Here is a 25,623-nt window from a genome sequence, read left to right as displayed (position 1 = left end):
GGCCATGAGAACATTAAACAATCCCGGTTTAAAATCTAGCCATTCACCCTAAAAGATCCTTCAGGCAGGAGAAATATGTTTTGTTTTCAGCTTCTTCTTCAAGGGAATTTCAGCCATAAAGATCTTAGGAGGTTTGAACCCTTGCTGACACTCGATCACATAGTTGGAATCTGCTCCCTAGCAAGAATCTGCAGAATATCCCTTGGTCCCTCAGATGTAATTAGCCATGGTTCCCTTCAACATCTGTAATGGACGTCTACAGAGCCTCTGAGGATGTGCAAAAAGTAGGATCCATGCTGGCCTCCAAAATGGTTATGGCAGAGGAATCCGATGGAATAACTGGATGATCCTCCTGGCTTTCAACCCCCACCTGAGTATATACAAAGCTAATCACTTATCTGTAAAGACATCAAAGACTTCTCACAAAGAAAATGAAAGACCTTAAATCCTTGAACTACCCCTCTAGATTAACATGACTCTCTTCATTCTCAGCTTACTGGATGGTCTGAGGTGGCCGGTGCCTCACTTTTCAAGTGGTGAAAGATCCAGCCCTATTTGATTTCCTATTTCTTTGCAAAACTAGTGTTTTTTTTTAAACACCCATACCAGGGACCTAAATCTACAACAACAAATAAACAAGACTCACTGGAGGCATATGCTCCTAATGCAACCTATTGTCAGCCAGTAGAACAGGTTACAGCAAAAGTCAAATAAAGTACTACTTTGGTGTTGGTCTTGATGTCTGGATGGGTAGACAAAAACATCTACTGGGGGTTATCACATATGGCCTTGCTCGATGAAAGATGTAGCAAGAATTTTTAAGTGTTCCCACTTAAAGCCGGATATGGCTAGGCATCCTATGATTCCCATGACTGCCTGACTAGTATTATTCCCATGATCCTATCAATTCTGCCTGCCCTGCTGCACGAACAAGAATGAGTGATGACTATATCCACAATGTAGTAAACATGTCAGTCTTTAGAGGGCTTTCATCCATGGAAGATCATGACCAAATAGTTCTTTAATCTCAGGTCCAGGAAAGACTGGAAACAGCAAATGTTTAAGGAACTTACTGTAATAGCAGCTGTTCAAGTAGGATCAATGTTGCATTAGTCATAACTACTAGGACTTATCACAGAAGCTTTACTTCCAGAGCTTTGCTCCTTCCCATCACAGCTGGGCAGCCACCTACTTCTCTGTGATTTAAGCACATTTTCAGCATAAAGGTGACATCTGCCCTCACCTTGTTTAGGTCTTTTTTTACCCAAGCAGTGGCCTGCGAGTGCTCCTCAACTGTTTCTTGGGCCCACTCCTAGCAAGAGAGGAGGAATAACCATGACCCATCTCCTGGGCTCTTTTCCCAGAAGTGCAGAAAGACCCTATGGATCATGGCCATTAGAAAGCCATGCACAGCCAAAAACACTACAAGCTGTGTTTTAAAGCCAGGAATGGAGATCATGGAAGAGGTAGGTGAACTGGTACCAACATCAGCCCTAGGATACCCAAAACAAAAAGGAAGGCAGGTGGGTGGTTGGGAAATATCACTGCAACAGTGATCCTACTCAACCCTTTGCTATTATGGCAAGTTCCTTACTCAAATTTTCTATGTCCTTCACATGGATTATCGTTGCAATATTCATAACCATGGGGTTGGTTAGTGTACAGGTGTAGTCTGCAACAGCAAAGCTTGTTGTGCTTCAAGATAATTTCCAGTATGTCATATTTGTTAAATGCATCTTCTGAGGACTGTCAGGCTGCATCTAGCATAGGCCCTCTCATCCACCTTGAGGAAAACTATAATGGTGGATATATACCCCATGTATATTGTGATCTTGCATTTCTCCTGAGAGTCTTGTCATGAGCAGTGCAGCAAGCGGATCTGCAATGAGCTGGCTATTTGGAAATGTTCTGTTTAGAGAGAATATAACGAAGAAGGGAAACCAAAGGACATAAACAGTTGATGGTTATATGTCTCATGTTTTTGGTTACACCTAGGTAGTACCCAAAGTCTCTCATCTTCATTATGTAATTAGGAATACAGACAGACAATATGTACTGGTTTAGACACATTTGGTGACTGCATTAGGCAAGAAAGAAAGGTTTATTCATTTTTTTTTTAACAATCCATAGAATTTAATTCAAGTCAAAGTCATTTTTCATACTGAAAGCAGTCCTCATGCAAGGTGTTTTTCTTTTTTTCTACTGAAAGAAGACCGCCTTTTCCAATTATCTATTCAATTTTCAGTTGTGCATTACCTTTAACTAATACATTACTGCCCTCCTAGTATCAAGTAGCTACATTGGTCCATTTTAATAGTTTGAGTTTGTACTGGTTATCATCAACTATCATTTGATTCAGCCTCCCCCTATCTTTTTATGCTCAGTTTTGACATCTTTACATCTCAATGACCATTATAAATTTCTTATAACTACGTACGCCTCTCTCCTGACAATAATAAACTATGTACAGGGCTACCAGCCTTACCCTTGTAACGCTGATCTGGTGTTTTAAACTTTACTCCTTTTTTCTCACTACTGTTCCTCCTCTACGGGCCACCCTTTCCATCATCAGTAGAATGCTCCCATCCCTTTCCCTTTCAACTATCTTCCTCTAGCATCAGTTTTTCCATATATTTTTCTATCCCCCCCCCCCCGGAATCTCTTTCCAAATTTCTCATTATTATTTTCTTCCTTATAGTCATAAGTCCTATAACTTCCTTAGTTGCCTTTGCTATATCACTTTCGTATCCCAGTAGAAATAATTTTTTTGTTAATTTAATTAATGTGTACCCAAAGTCTTTTAACATTTGTTCCAAATCTGCTTGAGATAGTTTCATCTGTCACATTCCCAAAAGTTAGTACCTATGTCCCTACCTCCTTTCCATATCTCCAACATTTAGCATCTGTCCCGGGTAACCTTGCCAATCTCAAGAGACTGTAAAAATACTTATGTAAGATATTTCAAGGTGAAAATTCTAGACGTACAAGGTTTGGTCACATATCTTGGTAACTGCAACATTTCCACCCATTCCTCATCCAGTATAGGTTCAGCTATCTCCCTTTCCCATTTCCCTCTCATTTGGATGATGGTTTCTTTCTTCTGCTTAACCAATTCCTTCCTAGTTTCACAAGTCCTCATCTCTCCTCCATCCTTTCTTCTGTTCACCATTTCCTGCATTACTCCAGGGGCAGAGTTTACATTCTCCCATTTTTTTCTGATCCCCTGCCAATTTTTTTTTTACATCTATATATTCCAATTCTAATGCATTCTCTTATCTCTGTTTTTAATCCATCCCATGTTTTCATTTTTCCTCCAATATATATTTGAGACCAGTATATAATTTTCTAGTGTTTCCTACCCCATCTCAATAAAATTGCTTTGTTTTCCACTTGTTCTTCTAGCCTTCCTATAGGGGGATCACCCACATTCTCTACTTGCTTTCGTCCATGTTGCCAAATTTTTTGAAACTTTTTCTGTACTTGCATCATCCAAGGCAAAGCCACTTCTGTCCTCTGCATTTCAAATAAAATCTTGCTCTCTCTCCCTTATCTCAGTTTTATTTCTCTGCATTCTACCATCTTCTTCCGTTCAGAACTGTAAAATATATCTATCATTTACAGAACATTTACTATTAAACATGGGTGTAAACATTCTTTCAAATCAGGTACTTCTAATCCTCCTCTTTCCTTTGCTTCAGTACTTCAGCCCCATGCTACCCTAGGCTTCTGTTCCTACCATATGAAACTTCTGCATAATTGTTTTACCCAACATTGTTTTATCCACATTTCGCCACCATCCCCGGTCAAAGAAACCACCGTGAAAAACTTTTCAAAAGCAAACTTCACATTACTTAAGACCGAGGTGGGAAGTTTCAAAGCCCCCATGCTAAAGGATAACGCTGTCCAAGCTGCAAAATCCTTTACTAATGCACTCTACGGGCATCTACAAGAATGCATGGATCGTGCTATCCCAAACAAAACCAAGACTCACTCCTCCAAAAAAAAAAAGGAAACCAGTCTGGTGGACTCCTGCCATAAACAAGCTATACAATAGAAGGAGGAAACTAGTACAGAAAAGATTAAAATCCCAAGAAGGGAAGACATCCCTGATCAGTATCAGCAAGAAACTACGTTCCCTCATAAAATCATCCAAGGCTAGCTTCGAAAGAAAAATTGCCATGGACTCCAAAGATAACCACAAGGCATTCTTTAGCTATGTCAAGAATCTAAGTCCCAGGCTGCGTCCTACACGAGCTCAAAGATGAACTAACCCCTCACCTAAATACACTGTTTAAACTAAGCCTCTCCACAGGCTACGTGCCCACAGAGTGATGCACAGCAACGGTTATTCTACTCCACAAAGGTGGAGCCACAACGGACCCTGGGAACTATCGCTCTATAAGCCTAACTAGCTTGGTCTGCAAAGCTATGGAGCGCATCATCATGGATCGCATTAATAGAAACATTGGAAACCTCCAAACACTGGACCTTACCCAGTTCGGTATTGTTAAGGGCAGATCATGCCTCCTAAACCTGGTGGACTTCTTTGAGACAGTTACCTAGGCTATAGATGAGGGAAAGGTGGTCCACAAAGCCTACCTAGACCTTGCAAAAGCTTTTGACACCATTCCCCACTCAGGTACTATAGACAAGCTCACAAGCCTGAACATAAACTCCTATGTCACGAGATGGGTTGCCAACTGGCTCACAGACAGAACCCACATGGTAAGAGTTGCGGGAGCTAGGTCTGACTCTAAACCGGTTACAAGTGGCGTTCCCCAGGGATCAGTCCTAGGACCCCTCCTGTTCGGCATATACTTCTCAGAGGTACAGGCAAGCACAGGAGGACTATGGCTGACCAAGTTTGCAGACGACTGCAAACTAGGGGCTATAATTGACTCTCCGGCTGACACAGACATCCTCCAAAAGGGTCTCACTGAGACAGATACCTGGTGTCAAAACCATAGCCTCAAGCTAAATGCCAAAAAGTGCATAGTCATCCCCTTTGGAAAAAACAAAGCAACCAAATACTGCCACATAGGTGGTAGCCCCCTAAATACATAAGACGTAATAAGGGATCTGGGGACCCAAATAGATAGTAACCTCTCTTTTGATAATCACATAGCCAAAGTGGTTAGAAAATCCTTCTATGTGGCCCAACTAATCACAAAAGGGTTTGCATCCAAATCGAAAGAGGTCATTGGGCCCCTCTATGCATCACTCATCAGACCCATCATAGAGTACAATGCCCCATTTGGGATGTACCTGCAACAACTGGAAAGACCACAGAAGTACCTCACCAAGAGGATCACTGGCCTCAAGCAGATGCCCTATGCAGCACGACTGAAGAAACTCCAGCTGTACTCGGTTGCATACCGCCTACTCAGAGGTGATCTCTGCCTGACATACAAGGCCATGTCCAACCCAGAATTGATGGACATGCTCCACCTAAAGAAAACCATACCCCCTCGAGCCAAACGCTCCAAGGATCTAAACCTCATCACAACAATAAGTAAGAAGTGCTGGAGGGATAGATTCCTGTCCCAGAGACTTCCCATGCTCTGGAACAAGATTCCAATCTACATTAGGCAGAGCTTCTCACTAACCCTCTTCAAGAGAAACCTTGACGAGTGGATGAGAAACAGAAAGTTTACCCCAGGGATCACTTCAATGGCTCTGCTGGACAGAGGCACAGGGAATTAATCTAAGGGGGTGGCGAAAGCCAACACATTCTGGCTAGGCTTATAAATGCCTTTGGGCAGATAGCCTAGTACCTACCTATGAACCCATCTCCCATAATGTTCTTATACTTGTCCTGTAATCTGACAGGATGAGTAGGACATCATCCACATATAATGAAATTGTCTTTTCTTCGATACCTCAAATAACCCTTAATGTGACTTTCCTTTATGGTTTCTGCCAGTGGCTCAATATACATATATGATGCAAAGAGTAAGGCCGATAGCAGGCACAATGATTTTCTGCGTCTTCTGACCTTAATCTCACCAGACAATCTTGCTCTTTTCATCTTTGCTGACACACCATCATATATGCCCTCAAGCATATTAACCCAACTATCCAGAAATTGTTTTTTTCAACAAGGTCTAAAAAAAGATACCTCCAGCTGACCCTGTCGAACACCTTTTTGGCATCTAAAGATATCAATGCCAACACTCTCTGCCTAGTATCTGTGCATCTTGCATAAGTAATAACATCCTTAGACTGTGGAGTTGTCCTCCTGCCTCCAGTTTGATCCCCATTCACCCATCTTGGTAATATTTTATTTACTCTGTCCACTTGCATCATAAAGCATTTATAATTATGAGTTAGACTTAGTACAGATATTGGTCTATAGGAATGAAATCTAGGATCTTTCCTTTCCTTATGAATCACTGAATTATGTAATCTTTCCACATCCTGGGTACAGGTCCTCCTCTCATTATATAAACAACTCTAAGCATGTTTGGATGACTTTCTTTCTGTAGATCTCAACACACAATCAGAACCCTGTCACTTATGGAGATATCCCCTTCACTATCTTACTCCATACCTTCAAAATCTCATCTGTTGGCATCGCTTTTTCATTCTCTTCCAATCTTACCATCCTCAAACATTCCCATCCCTGTCCCAATGTCACATCTTCCCCCCTTCCCCTATGTCTTCATTGTACATCTCTGTGTAATATTTTTTTAAATCTGTCTAGTATCTCTTAATGTGACCACTGTCCATTTCTGAACCTCATCTGCAAGATCAAAAATGACTCTGTTTCTTGTTGCCTTAGACGCATGGCTAATATATTAGTGGTTTTAGAATTTACCTTAAAGAATAACCCTTTCCACCACTATCCTATTATTCCAGCTCCTCTCATCCTCTTGCCCTTGAATACTTTTCTTTAACACCCTACCTCTTTCTTTCCTTCCTATTCATATGCTCATCCCTCCTTTCCTTTTGTATATCTACCAATTCTTTTTTCATAACATCCATATGTTCTTTTCGTTTTTTTCTCTCTGCCACCTTTGTATCCCCCTTCCCTTATCTTTTCCTTCACTCTATCCCATCCTTCTATTCTCCTGCCCTTTTCTTCTTCTAATATGTTCTTTAAGATCTTGGCTACCTCTGACCTTTCCCTTTCCAGCAGATATGCTGGCATCCTCCAATGTTATTCCAACGGCGAGTTCTTCTCACCCTCTAAAAGCATAGCTATCATCGCATGATCTGATAATGTTATTAGGTCTATCCCTACTTCTTTAAACCACCCCCGTGCTCTAATGTGATGTAGCCCCTGTCAATCATTGACCACTTTTTAAATCTGGGTAAGAAATACATATACTCATCATCTACTTTTCTGCTATTTATTGCATCCGTACTGTCTACCCATCTTACTGACTGTACATTCTCATGAATGTCTCTCTCTGGTTAATTTGTTTGCCCTTGGTCTTCCCTTCACTTCCTCTTAATTGTGGTATTCTAGTCTCTCAAACATACTCTTAATCTTTCTTGGAATCTTACTATCTCAAAGAGAAATGCCCCTCGTTTCATTACATATTCTTTTGGGTGAGATATAAACTGTTACAAATGATATTTTTATACTTGCTATCATTCATTTGATTCCTTCATATCTAATTTTATCTTCTAACACATCTAGTAGTTTCATTAGGTATTTTTTTACAGTAATATCACTACCCCCAAGCTGAGCTTACGTAGACTTTGTACCCTCCTTTCCTTAATCTTTAGTGTTCCTCTTCAGTGAGATGAGTTTCTTGCATCACTGACACGTCTGCTTTCATCATTATCTGTTCCATTATTCTTTTCCTTTTTATTCTCACCCCTAACCTAATGTCTAATCCTAAATTGTTAGCCATTTCCTTCGATCTATGACTTTCCTTATAATCACTCTACTGGGAACTTCCCCTCTTCCTTCTATCAATCTATGTTTCCCTTTGGTTTCTCTTCTACACTTTATTCTCAATACCCCCCGATCAATTTTTTTAATTTGTATATTCTCACCTCCCTATTTTTGGAGTCCTTTATTATACACAGTTTTGCCCCCCCCCCCCCATCTTACCTACCCAAACTGTATACAAATGTACAAGAATGTCTTCCAGATTCAGAATATCTCCTTGTCTGAGATGTGTAGTGCACTGTGCTTCCAAAATCTCTGTCATAACTATGACAGTGCTGCTATGATTCTGGAATGTATCCCTATTCCACATCCATCATTCTTCTGCAGTGCATAACCTTTCCTTCTTCCTGACTCTAGTAAGGCATCTGGGTGCATGATTAAGTCATTTTTTTGTCTCATTTCTGTTATTGTCTCTTTATTCATTTACTTCTCCCAAAACCCTCTCATTGATTATCTTTTATTCAAGATCTGTATTCCTATATCTATTCAATTTTTTCCTGGGGCAGTGCCATTGTACTCTTGAATTAAAACTATGTCTGTCATTCTCGTCTATCCTCCAATCATTTAGACAGGCTGCTACCTCCCCTTCCCTTCTAGCTTGCCAATTTAGTGTTGTAAATTCAATTTTCCCTTCTTACCGCAGAATTAATGTTCTTTTCCTTAGAGAGGCCTTGTCACTCATACAGATGTTCCCCCACTAAATTTATCATCTTATCATAGTGTTTTAGGCCCCTTGACCATTCCACTTCATGTTTCTTTTACTCACAGAAGTCCCCCTATTAACTTGTTTTCTGGTACTGCCCTTAATCCAATAGGCATGCATCAGACCTATCACTGAGTACAATGCCCCCTTTGGTACGTACCTAACCAGGCATATTCAACAGCTGGAACGTCCACAGAGGTTCCTCACTAAAAGAATACAGGGCATAAGTAAAATTCCCTATGCAGACTACATCAAGGCCCTATCCCTGTATTCTATCTCCTACAGGCTTTTGAGGGGAGATATATGCCTTTGCATACAGGGCATTGTCAGACCCCACTCTGATGGACCTCCTGCATATCCACCAAACAAACAGAATCAGAATTATCCATTCTAAAGACTTAATTAAACCTTGCCTGTGATATAAATAGGTCCTGCTGGAGAGATAGGTATGTATCCCAGAGCCTACAGCATCTATGGAGCAGGCTCCCCATCCATGTGAAGCAGAGTTCCTTCCTAACCCAATACAACTGCAACTTGGACAGCTGGATGGAAAACTGGAAATTCATCCCTGGTATGGCACCTATGTCTCTAATGGACACAGGGAACCTGTAAATGGTTCATCTCCCAAACCCCTGCTTCCACTTATCAAGGGTATCAGAACTTGTCAGAGATTTGGGATGCATGACTGGGCTTAAAAAGGCCCTTTTGGTCATTAGCCTAGTAAATACCTATGAACCTAATAATTTATTTTGCAACAATAGCATCTAGTTCTACCCTCCAACCCTGTTACAGTTGACAATAAGGGCTTGTAAACATTTATCATACCATCATGCATTTTATCCAATTAATATTCACAATTACTCCTTCTCCTCTCACACGGTGTCAGTGAAATTATTTAAGCTTAGTATCTTCAACAATTTGTACAAAATATTATGTTATTTGCAGTCCATTTTTTATACTATAGGTTAACAGTCAGCATTTGATTGCTGGGCTCTTTTGCATGCAACCCTCCCAAGTGTAGTATTCAGGAATATATTAAATGAGATTTATTATCCTAAAGGAAGGAGAAAGAAAAGGAAATCAGCAATAATGATGCAATGAGAGAAAGTTTGTCAAGGATCCCTCACATGTTGTATTTTTTGTCCCCTTTCTTTGAAAAGGTAATCCATTACTCACAACTAGTTCTCAGTCTCAGTTTTTTTTTTATTCTATTTTCTTGGATGATGTCTGCTTTCTCTCTCAACCTCTGTTGGCTCCAAAATAACAGGAAATATCCAAACTGCTGCCCTTTCTTCATCTTCAACTTGTGTCCATGTCCTGTTTCTTCCTTATCTCTACCATTGCCCTGCAACAGGCTTGAACGGTAACTGGCCGATTTTTTGTACAAGTCAGGGCTTCATCAAGTTGTTCAGATGTTCTCACCCTTCATTAGTGAATATCCACATGGTGGCTGGGTACAGAAGGCACCAGTGGCCCCCTTTCTCCTTACATGCTCATATTATCAGGATGAATAAATTACGCTTCTTCCTGGCCTCATACGAGTAGTCTTCTATAACAACTTTGTTTCCCTGTACCGGCATTTTTTTCCCGGTTGCCATATATGAAATTAAGGAAGTTCTCTGAGTTCATAAGAAAGTAATCTAATAGTGATTGGACAGACTTTCCTCACATCCTCAACTTGTGGTGTCCAGGCCATAAGGTGGGCGCTCAGTGCAAACTTCTCTATCCGACAGCCCTCTCCATTGTGTAATCCATCTTTTTACTGCTGCTCTGCAGTCTTGTTCCAGCCTTTCTGGTATTAGCATGATCTTAATATTTTTCTTTCCCACTCTGTCCTCCATATCTGTTCATTTGGCCTCCATACAGTTTGCCCATGCTTCATCTGCTTCTAGCCTGGCTCGTTTCAATATTTTCAGCGATCACTGCTTGGAGGATATCTGTATGCTCATTTAGCCAATGTTGTACTTCATCAATTCTCTTCTTCTGAGCCAGTAGGTTATCCTGTAGAGCTGTTTTCAAGGCTTTTATTTCAATCCAGATTTGCCAATAATGTTATGGGGCCTTCCTGTTCCACTTCCATTTTGTGCCTGTCATTCTTTGAGTCTTTAATTGCATCTTTTTAGGCTCCAACTACTGCTTCTACTTATTCAGTTTGATCAACATCCAAGACCCCCCCTCACTTCTTTCTTTTTGCTCAGTTTCAACGTATTTTGCACTCAGTTTGAAGCTGGTTTCTTCTGCCCTGTTAGGAGCCTGGAGAATGTGTGTGCTTCAAGGTGCTGCTGGACGTGACCCTGGTTTGCCCATAATCTCACACTGCCTTCGAAAAAGATTAGAAATTAACATGTCACATAACTGATAGCTGGAGAGGTTGTGTCAGGCAGAGAAATGAAAGCAGGGTCATGTTAGGAAAAACTGCCTCTGATGATATTTAAAGGGCTATTAGTGTCCCAAGATGACAGATTCCTCTCTGCTTGCACCCCGGATTGAGAAAGGAATGTATTAACAAGTCTTAAGGGAAGTTGAGTCTGAAGGGAAGAGGCAACCTAGACGTTGTCCCTGCTGCAGAAACTCTGGAAGATGTCCCAGAAGCCTAAAAGAGAAAGGAGCTGATAACTGGAAATTATGCATACTGTGTTTGCTAAACCTTATCCATTTACTTTAAGTGAGTGTATGTTCTTTAAATCCTCTATCCTATTTGAAGAAGCTGTGGATTTAAACCCCCTGTCAAAAATTTCTGCAAGGATGGACTGTTTGTTAAAGTTGTAAAGAAAATGATCTTTATTTTTATTTCAATTACAATGTTTGCTACAGGGAAGCAACTTTTCTGGAGTCCATTGCAAATAAACATATACATTCTATACTTCTGTGCAAGCTGGAAAATACATGAATTTTTAATTACTATTGGATACTACATCATTTGTTTACAGCAGACAAGGAAAGAATTTTACACAATGTGTCATTTTGTGAAACTCTCAGGAAAGTACTCTGCCTGATTTTTCTCTCCCCACTGAGAAGTGAAACTTTGCTGAATGACCGACTGGTTAACCACTCCAAAGGTAATTTGTTCGACACCTAAACCCTGTGGCAATATAAATCGTTACCTGATGGAAGTGTGACTGCTGTGGTGGTTGTCAGTTTTCCATCAGAACTATAACTGCAGAGTCAATGCAAAATGGAAAAGCTACTTGAGATTGTACTGGAGAGGAGTGCAATACACAACCAGTGTCTACTTGTCTTGCAGCAACAAATTGCTGTTTGTAAACAAGCAGTCCACCTCGCTAGCATTCACCAGAGTCAGTGGTCCTTTGAAGAAATAGAGCAAGGAAGATAATGTGGATGCCTACTTGGTGGCCGTCCACAAATATCCAACATGAGAGCATTGGGTGCCAGCAGAGTGGACCAGGAGCCTGTCATCTCATTTGACTGGGAGTCCGTGAAGGCCTATGTGGATTTAGACAACACAAATGCCCAGTACTTCCAAATACTGAAATGGCTGGAGCTTCACCAGAGATCTAGTCTCATGTTTCACAACTGGACATGTAATAAACAACAAACCGACAAAGTTACACACAGCTAAATTTACTACATTTTAAAACACTGAACAGAAGCTTGTGAATAATGTCATTAGAATTTTAAAAATATCAGCATTAGACAAATTTAAAAGTGGTTTTGCTTAAGTTTTATTCCAGATTGAGTCTAACCCTTCTGAACAAGTAGATACTTTAGTGGACTGTTTATTAATTGAACTTGCAAACCCTGACTTATTCTTGCAAATATCAATGACTTTGTAACAAACCTTCACCTAAGTATGTCAGTTTGCCTGCAAACAAAGAACATTGTTACTATGTGAGATGGTTTTAAATATTTTACAGCAAGGCATACAACCAAGTACTGCACAGTTACAACAATACTGTGCTTGTTTAATTGTTGATGCTAGACAACAAACTGCACCCAAAAGCATGACTATGATGTGAGAATATATGGATTGTGATACTCATAACATTTTAGCTGCTATTAAGTGTAGAATTTTCTGTTACTATGCTTCTAGACTCAACTAAAACTCTAACAGAGCTGGTCTTTCAGTTAGCAGTCCTGTAATTCCCTTCTCTTTGCCTGTATTCTGATATCAGTCCCAGGTAGGGAAGGGAGTCTCCAACCTGCAGTTCAAAACTGCTGCTTAGCCTAATCCCACTATGTTACTTTAACTCTGTAGTTATTGCTCCCAATACCTTGGTTCCCCTGCTAATTTCCTCCAGTAAATTCCACCTCCCTATTGCCTATATTACATTGACAAAATCTCCTTTCACCATTTCAGTGCCAGCTTAGTTCTTAGAAAACTGTCTCTACTTTATGAACATAATATTCTGTATGGTTGTTGTTGTTTTCCTTAAGGACCTGCATACAAACGAGTTCTCTCTCCTTATTTCTTAATACCCTTTTTCATTATTCCCATTCCAGTTTGATTTAAAACCTTATCCTTGTATTATGTATACGAGCCTCAGCTGCGTAGCTCTAAGGTATCCCTTCAAGTCAGGTCATATGTTCCATGGGAAGAATCAACTTATCCCTCTTACCTCTTGTCTTCTTCCCATATCAAATAAATTCCATCAACTCTTTAGTATCATCCACAATGTCTCCACTGGTTCATTTACAGATGCCTGTCCTGTGTATACAACTAAACAGACTATAAATATTATCACTGTTTGTATCTTACTATCCATATCAATAATCAAGAGCTTCCATTTTCTCAATTTATGAAGTATCTTTTGTGTAGTCTCTTCTCACAAATCAGTGGGTGCCATAACAGAATCCTTTTTAATTTATAGATCTAAATACTTCTTAACCTGTACCATAAATATTGGTATTGCTGAACAAATTAATGTGTGGGTATTTAGTTTACCGCAAATGTTTTATCTTTATTAATTTTAATGATCCTGAAAAGACTTAAAACTATATCAAAAAAATCTACAACACTGGAATATCCTTTTCTGGATTTTTCAATTACAAAATAGTACTGACCTATGAGCCTATTTATCTGCAAATGACCCAATTTGTACGACCCTTATTTTCTTTGCCAATGGCTCTAAATATGAAGCAAATAACACACAAGAAAGAGGACACCACTACTTTGTTCCTCCATTAAAACCACAGCTTTGTCAGAGGAATCCTCCCACTTTTCCCCCTGAATGCTCATGTAACCCCCTAATTAACCCTATTATTCTATCACAGAAGGCAAATGCTAGCTTTTCCTTAGTCATAAAATCTCAGCTGACTCTACCAAATATTTTCTCTGCATCAAGACCCACCAGCAACAGTGGTATTTTCTTAATTCTGCTTCTTTCTGAATCATCATTGTTTTATTAATGTTGTCAAATGACTGCCTCCCCTCCAAAAAGACAAACTGACTCTTGTTCATCAGCGCCTTTGTCATTCTCTTAACTAATGTACACAGATATTTTATAATCATGGTTTACAGTTATGACTGGTCTGAAGGGTCTTTTCTCCCCATTGGATAATACAGTTACCACAGCTTTCTTCCAAGATACTGGTACCCCACCTTTAAAATACTGTTAAACAAAACCTTCCAAAGCTTTATCACATTCCTGCTGTACAACTTCCAAACTTCTACAGGAATGCCATCTCTTCCTAGAGACTTCTCTGTTGATTGAATATATGTAACCAGTTTTGTCTCGTCTCTTCTTATATTAGTGATAAATTGTTGAGCTTTATCTTCCTCTAACCATATCATAATTAAGTCTTCCATAAATATTTCCATTTCTGCATTTTCTTGGTTTCCACATTCCTCTGCTTTATACAATTGTTCAAAAGATTTTTGAAATATCTCAAATACCTCTACAGGATTTCTACTTATTTTTCATGTCATAGGTTCTATAATTTGTGAAAACCCTTTCTATTTTCTGTTGCTTAAGTCAGTGTGCTAAAAGATTTTATACTCTACATTTATCAAAACATAGCTTAAGCTAAAGTATAACTTCACAGTAAACAAGGCTCCGAGGACTGCTAACTGGGTAAGACCCTATGCTTTTAAATAGGAAATATGTCACTCAAACCATCATATGGAAGTTCTAGGCTGGTAGTCTGGACAATACTTACCCTTCTTTCTTGATCATCATTGGCAGAAGGAACTCCCCTCACAAGAAGAGGAGACCAACATCCATCTGTAAAAGGAAGACAGGCTCACAAAAGAGAGAACTTTGATGAAGACGACTTTGGTTGATGCATGTTTGCCTGTTCTTTTATATTCTCTCTCTCCTTCCTATCTCCTGAATGAGGTTAAATTAAGGGACACTCATGGTGATAACTGTGCTAGCTATCACCACTCCTGACATCCTGCTTATGTTGTGATAGGCCACACATTTCTTGTACATACTTCACATGGTAGCTAGCTGCTTTGGCACCCAACACACTCTTGCACTTCACGTGCCTTCTCAAGGCAGTATAAGCAATGTTGGTGATCCAGTGACTACAGACCACTTAGAGGATCTGAGCTTCTTCAGCAAAGAAATCTTGGAACTTTGCTAAAAAGTTCATCATGACTGAGATGAGAACTTTATGAGCAATAAGAAATAACTGAAGACCATGTAACCACAGTCCTCCTAGCAATGACATATGACACTATAGCTTATGTCAGCAGTAGTTCACATGTCCACAAGCAAGGGGGTAAAAATAAAAGTGCTAAAGAAATGGCCCTCAAGGGTACCCACATGTTAACCACTTCAGTGGGCCACTTGAAGTAACAGCTTGCCAGGTGCTCTAAAGACTCCAAGAAATAAAACCCCAGTGAAAAGGAAAACTTTATTCCCATAGGGATTTAAACTACAGGACTCCAGATCACTGAACTTTAGAGGATCTGATTACCTTTCCTGGGCAGACATGGATATAGTGAAGGTTGAAGACTGATGCATAGCCAGAACTAAGAAGCCTTTCTGAGACTTCCACATCTGACCAGCTTTAATTGGAAGAAAAAAAAAACATTCTCACTAGTATAGCACATCATATAAAAAGGTGCATCAGGCAAAATTAACAAGGAAATTAATGATGGTCTGGAAAGGTTTGCTTCAGTAAAATCTGCGTACATTCAACAAATTAAGGTCTGCCTGAGTGCATATTGGTTGCATTCTGGATAACAAGGGCATCTTCATTGCTTTTTACCTGAGGAAAATGAATAACAATATTTCTTATTAAACTTCCTCTTCCTAGCAAGAAAGTCCTGGAAAGCCTTCACTGTAGTCTTAATGAAACCAAGACAGAAGTTCAAGCTTCCAAATTTTGGGCAAAACTGAAGCAAGAGAGGCATACAGTTCACTTGTATTCTACAGCTATTTATCTGATCACATTTATAGGATATAAAAAACAATTCTGATTACCCTCTTCACACTTAAGACAAAGTGACCCATTAAACTTTTAATAGTTAAAGGTTTATAAGGAAAAAAAATGCAACAAAACATATATCGGTAGTAGAACCAAGAAGAAAACACTAAGGAAGGTATGATGGAGTGACACAAACTTTCTTCCATTGATACATACATAAAAGAAGATGGAATGGAATGGATGGAACTATCGTATAAAACTGCTGAAGACCTGTGCTGCTTGACTACTTTGGTGGTGTGGATGTCACATGAATACAAGAACCTTAGGGCATACACTATTACGAAGAAGAACCTAGAGACAGACCTGACCAAAATGTAAAGTGTGCCTTTGGAATGCACTTGGTGCTTACTATAAAAAATGTCAAAATTACAGCATCTCAAATGGCAGCCTTCTATGGATGCTGCAGAGAAGGTTTTGGCCAGATCTAACTGGAGCTTAGTCTCAAAGGCTGCAAGCTCTTCAATTACCTGCTATTCTAGGGAATAACTAGAATATGATGGACCATACTCACTTTAGGCCACTGAAGCTTGCTGGACCAAGTGTTGAGGGGAATAGGGGAGAGAACTCCAGAGCTTCAAATGCAATGTAGAGCTTTAGAATGGGGACAAGAGGGATTCCAGCAGCAGTCTGTCATTGATTGTGTTCTCATTTTCAGTAAGAAGTACATATACCCCAGAATCCCCCCTCCACAAACATTGCAAGGGTGGACTTGTCGATCTTCCTGTTATCAGGTGACGTAAAAAGATAGGCACAAGCTTTGCCATTTGCTAATCAAGACAGTGGTCACGATGTGCAGGGGCCATGAAGTTCTTAGGAAGGGGGTTGGTTGAACTTGCTTCCAGGACAATTAGATCAGTATATGTCCCATTATTTCTCTTGTTTTCTCAGGGTACTCCAGCTATGAGTGAGGCTGTGAAAGATAACCTCCTGCAGCCCATCATGCAGAGCACTCTCAGCAACCAGCAAGTTGCAACAAGGTAGCCACAGACTTTCTTTCTGATGTGTCTTCAGGTGGCCTGGTTGAAGCACTGTCAACAAAAGCAGTGCTACACAATGAGCTCTCTTCCCAAACAATACATATAAGTAATGCCTGTGTAAGCTTTGTCTTGCATACATAACTCCAAATTGAATGCAAGATACTAGTGAAGAACAATGCAATCCATAAACCCAGTGAGAAAGGTACCCACTGTCAGATGACATCAACTGTTATCATAATATCAAGAATATCATTACCTATAGTTTCCGGCAAGAAAGTTGTACTCCATCAGGACTTCACATATTCCCATCACTAAAATGGCAAAGATATTGTTTTTTACACCAACATTGGATGAAAGGGAGAAATCTGCAGATTTATCCTAAACAAAAGTAATAAAAAAGACTAATGTTAAAAATGAACACTTGTGAGAATGACAACATTGCTTCAAACAAAAAAAAATGTTTTTATGTTACTGCAAGCTTGAGAAGACATTTATACAGACTGCATATAAGAACTGCACTGACAACTGTACCAAGTCTACACACCTACCTAATTTTCAGTTGCAACAGTTCCAGAACCTTCATCAATGACCATCACTCTGCCTCTCAAGCCTAACTTAGCCAGACAGATGCCTACCACAACTACAAATCTTAAAGATGTTCAGTCAACTAGATTCCAAGATGGCTGCACTCTGAAGAGCAGGGGACTTAGAGCTGTTCCAGTGTGAAAAGGAAAAGAGAAGTAAAGGTGCCAATGGAAACTGCCAATATGGGTAAAATCCAGTTACAAGCTAATCACTACAATGACTACACGTCAGCAAAGCAGATATTTGTAGAAAGTAATAAGAAATCAACTAGAGAAGAAAAAAACTCTGGTGGTACAGGGTCTTGCAGCTGTTCAGCAAAATGCAGTTCAAGTTTCAGCTTAAGTACAGGATACGGCTTCCATAATTTAGAGGAAAAATAAATCAAATGCATTCAGAAGTGTTTAAGACAGTTGACAAAAATGGAGAAACAAACTCAAACGAGAAAAGGCTGGAAAGAATACAAGAAGCTTTAAGTAGGAAAAATAGATGCGCTGATAAAACCATAGAAATCAGAGAAGGAAATGAATGAAGACTGCCTCAGTATGAAGCTTCACAAGAAGAGATGTTTCCAAAATTGTAAATTTAGATGACATAGCATGCAACCCAAAGATGTCACCTATACTAGAGAAACTGGAAAGAACAGACTGCATTAATTTTATGAAAGTACAAGTAAGCAAGTGCACTGGTATTCCATCACAGGATTTGCTAACTTAAAGTGCACACTGCAAGTATATTTCAAATACTGCCATCAGAAAGAAGCTAAGACCAACAGCAGTAAAGACGGAGTCATAGCAGCAGTAAGAGCTGCTACTGATAAAACTGTGGCAGGAGAGGAAAGTATTAATTGGGGACACCACAGTGTTTCTGGAAAATAACTATTCGCTGCTCGCCAGCAGGAGAGACGTGAGTTTATCACTGAAAGCAGAGAATGTTGACAGGCAAGCATGAGATGGAAGTTGCTATATGCAGCTGATTTTAGACTATTCTTTCCTGAAAGATCACAAACATTTTCAATGCAGAACAGACTGAGGAGGGAATAAAAGTTTACCCAACAATGAGTGAGCCAGCAAGCCGAAGGCAATTCTGTTTATCTTTCCTTCGACAATAGCAAAACCAATGGGCAGAACTAGCCAATAAACCCTTTTCCATCGTTTCAAAGGAAAATGAGTGAGCAACTGAAAAAAAGGTCCAGGAACTGACTGGAAAAAACAGGAGTACACTGGACTTGAATCAGAGACCAGTGCTGGGTGGTCAATATGATGAGAAAAAGGACCAGCAATAATATGAAACTAGGATATAAATGAAAGAACCATAAAGCATCATTTTTATAAGATGCAGTTTGGACACGAGAACTGTGCTTTCACAAGAAGTGGATAAACAGACTGGAAGCTTGTGGACTATGTTACACTGGTGGGAGGACTCTAAAGCATGCACTTTCAGCATAGTTAAACCCAACTTTAGAACAGGCAATGACTGTAGCTCTCTATCTGGGGCAAATGCCTCTATGTGGAGGAGTAGCTTCTCTGACTGGAAAGTATATACAGTTTTGTGTGTTAGCTGCGAGTTAAAAGAGGTTGAGTTTAAAAATAAAAATGTACATTGTTTTCGTTACATGAAAGTTTTTACTGAAGATTTAAAGGACAGGAAAATATAACATGTATTGAAAGAGAAATGGGAAGTTGCAACTTCATACAAGATCAGCCTGCCAAACAATGTGTGCATAGAAGTTGGAAACATATATTCAAAAAACTGTCACATACAATATGTGAAAGTAATACCTTCTTACCAGAATGACTGCCTTATCAATTATATAATGGAATGCAAATGACAGTAAGTATGGACAAGAAGTATTGAATTACATTAAATGGTGTAAATAATGTTTCAGGAGGCACATGGATAGAAATGAGAATGTGAATCTAAAAAAGGATTTTAGAATGGATATTCAGCAGGGTTTCTTGGACAAAAAGAAAAGGGAGTAACACAATTTAATGTGAGAGGGGCCCAGAGTGTAAAAGAGAGGAGAGGAAAGATAATAATGGCACATTTATGACAAAAATGGGTTATTAGCAGGGAAGGAGGATTACACTGCCATGTATTTCTATCCTACCCAAAACTTCAGTTAAGGAACTTAAAGAGAATTATGGGAGACTAGCATTCAGCAGGAAATATTATTCATGGGTGGGGACTGGAACCTGATCTCCAATAGTGGGGATGTATCAGGGAGACCTAAGGGAAACACATAATAAAAAGGGGTAGATTTCTGAATAAATGCATGACAATATTTTGAATGGAAGTTGTGAATTTACCATCAGGAACCCAGGCAGAATTGATATATTATTCCCCAAGGTACAATAACAAGGTTAGACTGGACAGAAATTATATTTCACAGCAGCATGAGTATTTAATTGAAAGCTTTGAAATGCATCCAATACCTACTTTGGATCATGCATGGATAAAGACTAAGATAAATATACAGGACAATCAAGTAAAAATGAAATACTTTTGCTTTCCTTCTTATTTGCTAAAAAGAGCAAAGTTTAAGGAATGGAAATGATTCAGCAGTTATTAGGAAAGATTCATATTTCTTCAGAAGGGATAGCTAGGGGGTGGGATAAAATGAAATTTAGAAATATGATAGAAATAATAAAGTAAGAGATTGGGGGAAAGTAGGAATTATTTATAGGGTTATCAAAGGTTAAAGTATTGTAGGTGAAGGTGATGCACACAGTACAATGGAGGCGCAATTGAAGAGTGCTAAACAGAAAATAGGGGAGTGTATAGAAAACATGCTGAGTTTAGAAAGGCTGTTAAGCAAGAATTTTTTTTTTTTTTTTTTTTTTGCTAGCTTCAGAGCACAAAAAAAATATTAGCACAATGACTTGGGCAACAGAAAATAGAAAGTGGTGTTTCTAAACTTAGGAAGCCTATGACAAGAAAACAATCAGATACTGTATAGAGATATAGGTTCATAGGTTCATACTAGGCTATCTGCCCAAGGGCATTTATAAGCCTAGCCCATAGTTATTTGGCTTTCGCCACCCCTTTAGTTTGAATAAAACTATGCCCATTATTTTGCTGTGCCTCTGTCAAGCAGTGACACTGAAGTAATCCCTGGGGTATATCTGCGATCCCCCATCCATTGGTCAAGATTCCTCTTGAACAAGGCCAGCGAGGTGCTCTGCCTCACATGTACCGGGATTTTGTTCCACAACATAGGGAGTCTCTGGGTGATGAATCTGTCTCTCCAGCACGTTCTATTAATAACCGTGTCAAGGTTTAAGTCTCCCGCCCTTGTGGTTCTGAGGGATCTAGATTTTTTGAGGTGAAGCATATTCATCAAATCAGGGTTTGACATGGCCTTATATGTCAGGCACAGGTCACCTCTGAGCAAGCGGTATGAGACTGAATAGAGCTGGAGTTCTTTCAGTCGGGCAGCATAAGACATATTTTTGAGACCCTTTATCCTTTTGGTGAGGAACTTTTGGGGCCTTTCCAGCTGCTGCAGGTGTCGGGTCAGATACATTCCGAATGGGGCATTGTACTCAATCATAGGTCTTATGAGTGATGAGTACAGGGGGATGATGACCTCCCTTGATCTAGATGTGAATCCCTTCATGATCAGGTGGGCAATGTAGAAGGTTTTCCTAACTACTTTAGCAACATGAGTGTCAAGCGAAGGCTACTGTCAACCTGGGTCCCCAGATCCCTGATGACTTCTTCTGTGCTCAGTGGATTGCCACCTATATGGTAGCTAGGGGTAACCTTGTTTTTCCCGAAGGGTATGACTATGCATTTCTTGGCATTTAACTTTAGGCCATGGCTCTGGCACCAGTTATCCGTTTCTGTGAGGCCCTTCTGAAGGATATCTGTGTCAGATGTGTTTTCGACTATGGCGCCCAGTTTGCACTCATCTGCAAACTTTGTCAGCCATAACCCTCCTGTGTTTGCTTGTACTTCAGAAAAGTAGATGCCGAACAAGAGTGGACCCAGGACTGAGCCCTGTGGGACATCACTTGTGACAGGCTTTGAGTCTGACATGGCTCCAGCAACTCTGACCCTGTGGGTTCTGTCACTTAGCCAGTTTGCAACCCATCTTGTGATGTATGGGTTTACATTCAAGCTGATGAGTTTTTCGATGATACCCGAGTGGGGTATTGTGTCGAAGGCCTTTGCCAGGTCAAGGTAGGCTGTATGGACTGCCTTTCCTCATGAATGGCCTTGGTGACTGTTTCGAAAAAGTCAACCAAGTTTAAAAGCATGATCTGCCTTTGACAAAGCCAAACTGGGTTGGATCCAAAGTCTGCAAGTTCCCTATGTCTTTATTTATGAGTTCCATTATGATCCTCTCCATGGCTTTGCAGATAAGGCTTGTCAAGCTAATGGGACGGTAATTTCCAGGGTCGGTGGAGGCACCGCCCTTGTGAAGTGGGACCACAGTGCGTGCGCCACTCCTTGGGTACGTATCCTGAGGTGAGGCTAAGATTAAACAGCTGTCCTAACTGCGGGTTTAATTCCTCATTGAGTTCGTGGAGCACACAGCCGGGGACACCATCCGGTCCCATGGATGCTGTGTTTTTTGCTTTGGAGAGAGCAGTTCTCACCTGGGCGTTTGAGATGTTTGGGGGGCTACAATCCTCTGGTATAGATATCTCTCCTTTTGGGGGGGAGGGGGAAACATGAACATATACATAAAGCAGAGGAATTAGGAAAGTAAAAATCGGCACAAATGGAAATATTTATAGATTATATAAAGAAAAATGCATGCAAAACCTCTACAGCTACTACCCCTACCATTTCTTGAAACAAATTCCCATTGCAAATTAGATCACAAACAACTCAAAGAATTTAAATCAGCCACCAAAGACTACCTAAAAAGTTGCTTGTCATGCCAATGTACTCACCCTCCATAAGCTGTCTTCCTCGCCTACATAGCTTACTGTCTGTCCTCATTGGTTTTATTTCTGTTATGTGTCAGTTCTCTTAGTCATCTTATCTAGGCAATTATCTGTCACTTAATCTTAAAAAAATTTCTACTTGTATGCTACCATGTATGATCTTCACTAACTGTAACTATCTTGGCTGTACTCACAAACTTTGCATACTGTTTCTGCACATATCTTAAGCTAAATGTCAGCTGAAACGCTGTAAACAGTTCTTATGCTTTAATTGTTCCAACTTGAAAATGTTAATGTATTTGTTTATAAAACTATTTTCATTTACAATTTTATTGTAAATTTGTGGAGCGTTTCTCCCCGGACTTCTGCTGAAAAGTGGCTATCAGCTCGGCTGGACAAACCCAGTCAACAAATGTAAAATAACTAAATAAGACTCATTTATGCAAGGATGGCAAAAGATGAGGTGCAATAATTAATAGCCAAGACAGGAGGAGATGAGATAAAAACGGTGATGTATGAACAATCAACACTGAAGTCTCCAGGAATAGAAGGTATTCCTGTGAAGTTTGGAGGTAAATAAGTGAAAGGTTTTGCTTTAACAGTATTATAAAAGGAAGGTCTGTACCAGCATATTGGAAGAAAGCTATGGTGGCTATACTATCCAAAGAGAGTAAAGACCCTTTAGACCCAGGTTCATATAATTATGGTTCAAAATTGAAATTGGTCTATAAGTGTTTGTGTCTACACTAGCTAACAGAATGGCTAAGGTACTGCCAAAACCAAGATGTATATCAATGTGGTTTTCTGGGGGGAAGGCAAATATTTAACAGCATTAATGGAACAGTTATGATCCAGAGGGAAGCAAGTGTAAGAAGATACCACTATTGTTAGTGGGTCTTGCTGCAAAGAAGGCATTCAAAAGCGCCATCTTGGATTTTAAGAGTAAGGCAATGGTAACATTTTCACTCCCTGATAAAATAATGGAGTTAATTAGGAAGAAATATGAAAAACTAGAGGTGAAAATTAAGGTGGGAGGGCTCCTCTCTGAAACTGTCTCTGAACAGAAGAACAAGGCAGAGGTGTCTTCTTTTTCCCCTTTGTTGTTTTATACTTAAAGCCACTGACGAAAATAAGGGACTCACAAATTTAATGAAATAACTGGTATGGTAATCATGAAAAAAATAACCTTATTTGCAAATTATATTGTTTTGTACTTGATAAATCCAGAAACGGACATTTCAGTGTTATGGAACATTCAGAGACATTTTCTTTTTTTCATGATATAAAATAAATATAAAACAAAGACTATAGTGGTAAACTATGTTCACACACATGAACGGGCTCAGAAATACCCATATTTATTTACATTTATGGGGACATGAAAATGAGGTACTTAGGTGTATGGGATAGAAGTGATTATATTACTGCAGTTAAGAATATGAGGGAAGAGACTAGATAAAAGATAATACAAAAATTATGAAGTTGGAACCTCTCGACTATGGCTATAAATAGCAAGGTACAAGCAGTGAAAAATTATCTAGTGCCCTTTGTATTACACGCAGATTAGCCCTTTAATAAAGAATTGAAAGAATTTAGGAGGAAAAGAGGGCATGAGTTAAGTAGAATAAGCTGTTTCTCCCCATAGAACACAATGGTTTAGGATTACCAGATTTGAAGGGATACTTCATAGCTACAAAGTTTAAATTTGAAAACATAACACAAGCAGAAAATTACAAACCAAAGTGGAAGAAATGGAACTGAAATGAGGGAGGATCACAAAATGAGTATGAAGTACACTGGGCGCAGGCCCTTAAGGAGAGTGACAACAACCAAACATATTATATTTTTAAAGTATCAGGAAAAGGAGCAATGTAAAGTAACTTAAATCACCAATAACCAAAAAAAGTTATACATATATTTTCTTTTTAATAATCATTCATCCAGCATTACTTAAATTGCTCATGTCCTGCCTGCCCTGAATATTATTCATAGATTCATAGATTAGTACTAGGCTAACTGCCCTTGCGAGCCATTTTAAGCCTAGCTAATTATCCCTTCTGAGTCTCAAACCTTGCACCTTGTGTTTGTAAGGCAAACACCTTAACCATTAAGCCACCCTCCCATGTATTGCATGTATTGTCACAAGAAATTCCATTTTATTTCTATAAAGTTTGCTCCTTCCCTTTTCTAAGGATGTCACCTCCAAGCTGACATAGTTTTGGGGGTAATAGTTTTAGCACACAACTTCAGTTATGTTTAGGTTAGATTTTGAGTTCCATTTCCTAGTAACCATTTTTTTTGGCAGCCAACAGCATTAAACTTCGTAAGTCCTTCCTATGTCTACACAATTCAGTTTCTACCATCATCATCACCTCCTTATTCCTCTTTTCTACATGGGGTTGGGGTGTCTATCAACCTGTCACAATCTCTCTCGATTCAATGCCATTCTCCTTCAGACACCCGCTGTACAAATAATCAAAGAACTAGAAGGTGCTGTAAATAAACATGTTCTACTAGTACGGAGTAAGATCAATGAGTAACATCACAAAAGGCTTACACAGCTGTTAAACGTGAAAGTACAAGCTCTAGTTGAACAGGAGCAAATTACAAAATCATGTGATGGTACTCAAGAATATGACTCACATTTTCGCTCCAGAATGTCAGAAATAAAACAAAGAAGAGGTCACAATATGACTACAAAGCATTTATGTCAGTATCACCCAAGAGACTCAAAAAGGTGATGATACCAAAATGAATATATAGGAAACAATACGGTTTTGTGGAAAACAAAGCAAGCAAGCATCTGATAACACTAACAGAACAATGGATGATCCAGAAGGAATCACAGTGGAAAAAACAGTGATGTTATTGGTGACTCTGGATACACAGAAAGCATTCAACAGAGTCAGCTAGAATTTTATGAGCAGGGCAATGGTAGCATTTGCATTCCCTGACAGAATAAGTGTCAACAGCAAGGAATTCATGCCTCCGACATTATGATGTGGGAAGATCCTCTGTGACAAGATGTTTGGACAGAAGAACCAAGCAGGGATGTCTTCTTCCCCTCTGCTATCTGCATTACATTAAGAACAGTCAAAGAAAATAGGGATTCACAAAACTGAAATACATAACTGTTGCAGATGATATATTTTTATATTTTTAAAA

The 25,623-nt window shown here is 39.4% G+C and overlaps 1 protein-coding gene across 2 annotated transcripts in view; it reads right to left on the bottom strand.

The window, feature by feature from the left end:
- Positions 1-25,623, bottom strand: part of FANCI (FA complementation group I) — a 2,406,750-nt gene that overhangs the window by 989,540 nt on the left and 1,391,587 nt on the right. For both annotated transcript variants that reach the window (XM_044078210.1, XM_044078208.1), the window contains exon 22: positions 17,235-17,356. In XM_044078210.1, coding sequence (XP_043934145.1) covers positions 17,235-17,356 — 122 coding nt within the window. The remainder of the gene's footprint in view (positions 1-17,234; positions 17,357-25,623) is intronic.

Source organism: Protopterus annectens, chromosome 7.part0 (genome assembly GCF_019279795.1).
Source record: "Protopterus annectens isolate FY-2018-M chromosome 7.part0, PAN1.0, whole genome shotgun sequence".
NCBI lineage: Eukaryota > Metazoa > Chordata > Ceratodontiformes > Protopteridae > Protopterus > Protopterus annectens.
The sequence above is the reverse complement of the archived record's forward strand: the minus strand, read 5'-3'. Positions and strand labels throughout refer to the sequence as shown.